A 6,944-nucleotide genomic window follows, 5' to 3' on the forward strand; every position below is an offset into this window, starting at 1 on the left:
TGTTTGTTTTACGGTGCTGCTTAAAATGAATAATAATATATAGTTTATTTCCTGGGTGAGGCTGGATAATTTAAACTGAACCCGGTCCAAATATGAATACTACTCTACCCTGGACATCACCTTTGGAGCGTGACTGACTAGTAATTTGTATTAATAATAACTAGTTAGCCAATTTCTTTTTAAAATAAATAATCATTTTAAAAATTGCCAATTTGCCAACTTACTGTATTGTTGAGTACTGGGGAAAAAATGTCCATTTGGCTGAATATTTTTACTATAAAAATTCCAATGAATTTACCCTAAGTATGTAAAGAATGATGCAAAGAAAAAAAATTATTCAGAGGGCAGAAATGCAAAATAAATGTGATATAAAACAAGATTGTGTGCAGGCAGATACATCCTCATCCAGTGCAAGAACTATAGGGACCTGGGAGCACCTGAAGAAACTGTTTATACTCTGTGCACATTACTCAACCTGGATAACTGGACTAACATAAAGAAACTGATGGAATATCTGCACAGTATTGGACTATATAAAATAATTTAAGTAACTGTTAAGATGATCATTTAATAATCAGTAGAGGGCAGCAATACGACATTGCAGCGTCTAGTCTATCCAATGAAGAAGAATTGTGTGCAGGCAGCTGTTACACTGCCCTCAGCAACAGGTGAGGTCCTACTGAAAACACACCTGTTACCAATCATGAGGTCCTGACAGTAAATACCTTGGAAGATGCAAAGCACTGCAGATAACAGGTAAAAAAAAATGCAATTTTTAAATTTTTTGTCTGACCTGGATCAAACTATGGTACTATTATTGTATAAAACAGTAGTTTTTCATCTATAACGTAGCTGGCCTAGTGATATCAAACATCCTGCACAACATAAAAGGTCTGGAAGTGGCTAAAACAAATGGGATGCAATCATTATTAACTACTGACAACATTAATCTTATTAATTACACCCATATTTCCCCTGCTATGACCTTTCAAAATATCTTCAATTTGTTAGACGGCCAATAAATAAAATAAATAGGCAATTTTTTGGTAACATGTTAGCCATACCAACTTTATAAGGCCTTAAAATGTCAGACTGTGTCTGGCAGCTTGCTGTGGAAGCTGTGTATCCCAAGTTACTGCTTTATTGCAAAAGTATATTGGAGCATTTGGAAGCACATGTTGACTGATGCTTGATAATGATCCAAGCTTTTCATTGTAAATTGGCAATAACCACATTGTGTGTCAATTTGTCACTTTACATGTGCTACCATTCAGAGCCCAGCAGTAGAGAGGGACTGCTGGGGAGAAACACTGAGAACAACGCTGCATTACAGTCTGCCTGGTAGATTGTAACTGTGGTTCAGCCTGAGATGAAGCTAGACTTAAAAAATAGCATGTCGAGGATCAGGAAAGTCTGCAGGGATAGGGGTTAGTTTGTATGGTAACTTGGTCAAACTTAAGTGTTTTACCTTTAGTGCTCAATGGTCTTGATAAAGACAAAATGGGTGCTCAAATTTCAAGCACAAGGATGCAATATATCTATGATATGGATCACCAAAGTCAATATGTACAAAATTTTATAGCAATCCATTCAATATTTGTTGAGATATTTCAGACTGGACCGATCGACATTGCCGTCCATAACGCCATGCCACTATCATGACTCTATCATCACCATCCTCATCCTGAGAAATATGTCATCATCTACTAGATGGAATGGCACAAACGTTTGCAGTGACATTCATGAATCAGGGGCTATAATTCACTTTGATGATCCCCAGACTTTTCCTCTGGTGCAACCGTAAGGTTCACATTTGTGGTTTTGAGTGAAATGTTTCGACAACTATTGAATAGATTGGCGTGACAGTTGGTACAGACATTCATGTATACTCCTCAGGATGAACTATGATAGATTTGATCTTTTCTCATATCTAGTTTTTAAGGGTTTACCTCAGGTTATCAGGTTATTATTGTGAATTGTCACATTTTTCCCTTACCAAAAATAATCCTTCCTCTTTTGCTGCTGCTGATGTTTCATGCATTTCCTTCAGTAAATGGGTTGTGGGAAGTAGTTGACTCATCATAAGTAGTTCTAGGAAAATAGAATATATAACTTTCTAAGTGAATTCAACTTCAAAGTTGTTGCACCTTTAAGCCTCTAGAGGGAGACACACTGATGGTTTACAGTGTAACATCATATTAAAATTGCCACCTTTCAATCCACTGCAGTATCAATACCATGTAAAACATATACTGTAAGCATTAAAATTGCAGCCCTTATAATATAAAATATGATTTAAGTGTCTCATCTACATTACTTCCACATTACTGACAAACCTACTGAATGTCCTTGTAGGTGCTGTATTGTTGGTGGTGATGTCGCATTAGTTATTACATGGTTGCTATGAACTGAATATACTATATATACTTAACTCTTAACATTCACATTCAATGTTATAGACCATCCTTGAACCAAGACAGGTGTCAGGATCTCCCTCCCATATACGACCACCTTTGGTCACGTGATGAAAAAGCTGTTAAATGGATTTGAAAACCTAGCATTTAACATGTACAAGTGCATTTAAGTGTACAAAAATTGTGCTGTCCTTATGGTGACTTTCAATATTTGCAGGTACAATAGATTTGACTTGCCCTTGGCCCTGTATAACCTGCATGGTTACAAGCTATCAAGGCTATCCATTATCACTTAGAGGCTCCAACTGTAATATTTAGTCCTGAAGAGATTGTTTTTAATGGTAAGGAAAGTTGCGAAATATCCATTTCTTACAACATGCAGCACATTCCCACCCATAATATGTCATCGCAGCCTACATCCTGTTATTTTAAACAGGAAGTCAATTCATAGAGTTTTGCTGATTGTCCTGTAACTGTGCCATCCTTAAAGGCTCAGTCTGCAATCCTGATGCAAACTAAATCACAGCTTAAAATACACTGCAACTGATGCACAAGCATACAATTCAATTCAATTTATTTAGAATGGAATGAAATGCTTCATATATACACTACAGTTCACAACTAATATTAAAAAAAATCTCAGAGTTCTGCTTTAAATAAGACTCCAAGCGGAGGGGCTGTCTTTCCCGAAACAAACCTCCCCATAGCTTTCTATTTGCAGTGTCAGCAACTCTTTAGGCCTTAATAAGAACTGACACAGACACTGACCACAAACTTGTCAGATGTCAGTGATAATGAACAAAAAGTCAGGGGAGGGTGGGGAAGATAGCGTGCATCTGATGGCTCCTAGCAGCAGTTCAAGGTATGGATGGCGAGCTCAAATTTCAGGTAAGAACACACACCTGTCCTCATTCCTGCTGATGTACAGTAATAATTTTGAAAAAATATAATTGCGATTATTTTTGACTGACTGCGATATTAGAGGGATTGACAATTTTTACATCATTCTAATTTTTATCGAAAAACGTATTAAAATAATTATGGTGTGATTTTTGTGGGGATCTGTACCAAACAAAGATGTTTTATTAAGTCTGTAGAATATGATGTGTAGGCCAGGACATCTCTGCAGCACGACAGTATTTCATTTAAAATGGTATTTTGACACATCTTGCCTCGAACAAATATTGCGCCTCCTGCAATTTGAATTTTTTTTTATTGCGATTTCAATAAAATGAAGACTAATTGTGCAGCCCTAATAGACAGTACAACATTTACTGTAACAGAAATACAGTAGTAGCTGTGATGAAATGCAGATAGAGATAAAGTACCGCTAATTAAACCATTTAGCCAAATTACACATCTGCATTATTTGTTTTTCATTGTCTTATAGGGATGATACGTGGTTCATTGTGGTGGATTGGAGCTGCTGTAGTGTTTTTTCTGCTGATTTTGATCTTAGGCGTGGTGGCCCACAGTGAGTACAATACTTCCTCAACAATGAGCATAAATACACCGCAAAAACTCCCATTTAACACTCAAAATCAATCATTATCAATGGTCGGTTGATCATTTTCATGGTTTTCATTGATTCTAAATGAACTTGTTGCAGATTCCAGTGCCATCGGTCAGCGGGACTTGAAGTCTGAGAGCCTGATCCATAGCCTGATGATGGACAGAGACACTATGAGAGATGAGCGAGACCAACTGAAGACTAACTCCAGAAACCTGACAAAAGAGATGAATGAGCTGCACAGCCAAAATAATGGGCTGCATAGCCGATACACGGAGCTGCAGGGCCAAAACAATGGGCTGCAGAGCCGATACACGGAGCTGCAGGGCCAAAACAATGGGCTGCAGAGCCGATACACGGAGCTGCAGAACCAAAACAATGGGTTGCAGAGCCGATACACGGAGCTGCAGGGCCAAAACAATGGGCTGCAGAGCCGATACACGGAGCTGCAGAGCCAAAACAATGGGCTGCAGGACCGATACACGGAGCTGCAGAGCCAAAACAATGGGCTGCAGAGCGAAAACAAGGAGCTGCAGAGCCAAAACAGCATGCTGCAGAGCCAATACAACGCTACGGCTGAAAGTCGAGATCAGCTACAAAAGGAGGTCAACAGGTTAACTGTCAACGTAACAGGTAATAAATGTACTTAAGTAAGAAATTGAAACTTTAATATAATCTTCTTGGATTTGGATTCACTGCTGTAGAAAGGAAGTTGAACAAGATGTAGAAAATGAAGGTACATTATCAAACACTAAGAGACTTGGGTGGATCATAAAATGCATGATAGTGTACTTCATTAAACACAAGAGCCGGGATAAGAAGATTAATAATTCTAACTAATACAGTGCAATTTCAGGTATTTTCTGCAGGTCTTTCTCATCAGCAATGCAAGTACAAGGCTCGGTTATTGATGAATCCAACTTGTCTAAATAATCCTGTGCTGTCTGTTTAATGTTAAACAGAAGTACTGAATACCTCCTGTATAACTTTAAACAGACAACACAAAAATCTTGTATCCAAAATAGCAACTCTCGGAGTCAGCGTTTTGTAAACAGCAGGCCTTTTTTCACCAAAAGTCAAAGATTAATCTGTAGAAATGTTAACTTGTAACTACAACTATTATGTTCTGCAGGAATCATTTAACCAAGTGCAGGCTCACTGCATACTGGAGCTATGAGTCTTTACAACACACTGAAGCTTGATCTTTGTGTTGTCACGTAGAGAATGAATATTATGGTAGCACTTCCTGTGTGGAAGCAAGGCTTATTTAAACACGGTCTGGAGTAATGGGGTACACATGCACAGTGTAACTGGAGCTGCAGTCGTGCTTTGCTATTGGCTCAATTTCGTCGCGTGCAGACCAGATCGTACTGCACATGTGTTGTACCCCCAATGATATGACGTCTGACATCTCCTCTTTTGGGCCTTAATTGGGTGGAAGGCAGTCGTGGATGCTACTATGTCAGAGTAAAGGTTAGCAATAGCAAATCTTTCCTGCTCTGTTGGATTTAGGGAAGTTTACTCTCTAGCAATCCCAGTCAAAAATTGTTATCTGTGTTTGCCACACACTTTGATTAGTCCTCATCTGACCGATATCATCGCCTTGCAGAGCCGGAGAGACCCACCCCCCGCAGACCTTCAGTTTTAGACGTAGGCTACGCATGCGCCAGTACCAGTTAGACGTTTAGACGGCGTTCTCTTTATATTGCTAAACTCTTATCAAGATTGCCAACATTATTAAAATAATAGTCCACATTTTTTGCCTTTTATTAAATAAAAGTTGTGTATATTGTATTAAATTAAGTATTTTTTTAATCAATAATGTATAAACATTAATCTAAAACAGCTGTATGCCTACACACCATAGACTGTTACACACACACACATCACAGCAGGCATGTGCTTGAGGAGTGGCCATTTTGACTTGTCGTAAAAAACATCATTTAAAGATGAAAATTAGACTTGAGAACCTGGACTTAAGCTCCCAAAACTTGTTCCCAAATCTCAGGATCACAATAACTAAAATACACTTGTATTTTGTCTTCTAGGTAAAACTTGTTTCGAAGGATGGAAACCATTCGGAGACAAGTGCTACTTTTTCTCTGCTAATGGAGTGACTAAAACCTGGGAAAGCAGCAGAAAAGACTGTAAAGAGAGAGGAGCGGACCTGGCGATCATAACCTCTCATGAAGAGCTGAATTTTGTCAGCAAACTTTATGGCGTAACCTGGATCGGTCTGTCAGACAGGGCGCAAGAGAACAAGTGGAAGTGGGTGGATGGGACTGACCTGGTAGGTGACGGTTACTGGCAAGACGGGGAGCCCAATAATAGTGATGGAAATGAGGATTGTGCTGAGGTCTCGCGTTCAGCAAAGAGATTTAATGACGTGCCTTGTGAGAGAAAATTTTCATGGGCCTGTGAGGTTTAAGGTCCAGTGGGCAGCCATTCGTTTGTCTTTCAGTTGATGCCATTTAGGCCCTCCCATCCCATTGTACAGTATTTTTTTATCTGATTATTATTTCTCCTCCTGGAAATACTGTAGATATGCTAATAGACAGTCTGATAGCAACTCATCTTTTTTGTTCATTTATTTTTCTAATAGTTTTTTATTAAGTAAAACGCACTTAAATAAATGTAAAGGTGATTTATCCAGTAAAAATGACACAGAATTTCCTTTAATCTTCACATTATAGCTTATTGATAGTGTATTCCTGCTTTTACAGCCCGTTCTCATTCCCAGAGTGTTAAATACTGAGGCTTTGTCACGGCCATCGGTGCACACAGCACCCCTTAGCACTGGTCTGAAATGCACCGGGCGTTCCATTAACTATGTAAACTCATCCGCGGCAACAGTAAACGCTCCGAGAAAGTGCGCCGGGAGCGTGGTGACGTAGTTTAAAGAGCGTAACAGATACACCTGGCGGGCAGATGGATCCAGTGGGTTTTCATCCAGGAGGCCGCTGTTCATGTCTCGTGCGTCACGTTACAAACAGCTGTTCGTTCGTGTCCCATGTTCACAA

At 39.2% G+C, this 6,944-nt stretch overlaps 1 protein-coding gene across 4 annotated transcripts; it reads left to right on the plus strand.

Annotated features, from left to right (window-relative positions):
- The first annotated feature begins 608 nt into the window (after positions 1-608).
- Positions 609-6,644, plus strand: LOC119497752 (CD209 antigen-like protein B). 4 transcript variants are annotated; one of them, XM_037786117.1, is made up of 5 exons: positions 637-756; positions 1,275-1,427; positions 3,805-3,888; positions 4,024-4,557; positions 5,973-6,644. In XM_037786117.1, exons 2-5 carry the CDS (start codon positions 1,370-1,372, stop codon positions 6,350-6,352), a joined length of 1,056 nt encoding a protein of 351 aa, XP_037642045.1. In that variant the 5' UTR covers positions 637-756; positions 1,275-1,369; the 3' UTR covers positions 6,353-6,644. The 4 variants fall into 4 exon arrangements, with proteins under 4 accessions (XP_037642046.1, XP_037642045.1, XP_037642047.1 ...); XM_037786118.1 differs by lacking the exon at positions 1,275-1,427 and having other exon boundaries at positions 609-756; XM_037786119.1 differs by lacking the exons at positions 637-756; positions 1,275-1,427 and adding an exon at positions 2,657-2,755.
- Positions 6,645-6,944: the final 300 nt, after the last annotated feature.

The sequence above is a fragment of the Sebastes umbrosus genome, chromosome 11 (assembly GCF_015220745.1).
Source record: "Sebastes umbrosus isolate fSebUmb1 chromosome 11, fSebUmb1.pri, whole genome shotgun sequence".
Classification (NCBI taxonomy): Eukaryota; Metazoa; Chordata; class Actinopteri; order Perciformes; family Sebastidae; genus Sebastes; species Sebastes umbrosus.

Excerpts from the sequence above, each read along its gene's own strand:
- LOC119497752 (XM_037786116.1), top strand. The coding sequence starts at position 3,197 with ATGTCAGTGATAATGAACAAAAAGTCAGGGGAGGGTGGGGAAGATAGC. Across the intron at positions 3,889-4,023 it reads CTTAGGCGTGGTGGCCCACA|ATTCCAGTGCCATCGGTCAG; the intron begins GTGAGTACAATA and ends AACTTGTTGCAG. Across the intron at positions 4,558-5,972 it reads GTTAACTGTCAACGTAACAG|GTAAAACTTGTTTCGAAGGA; the intron begins GTAATAAATGTA and ends TTTGTCTTCTAG.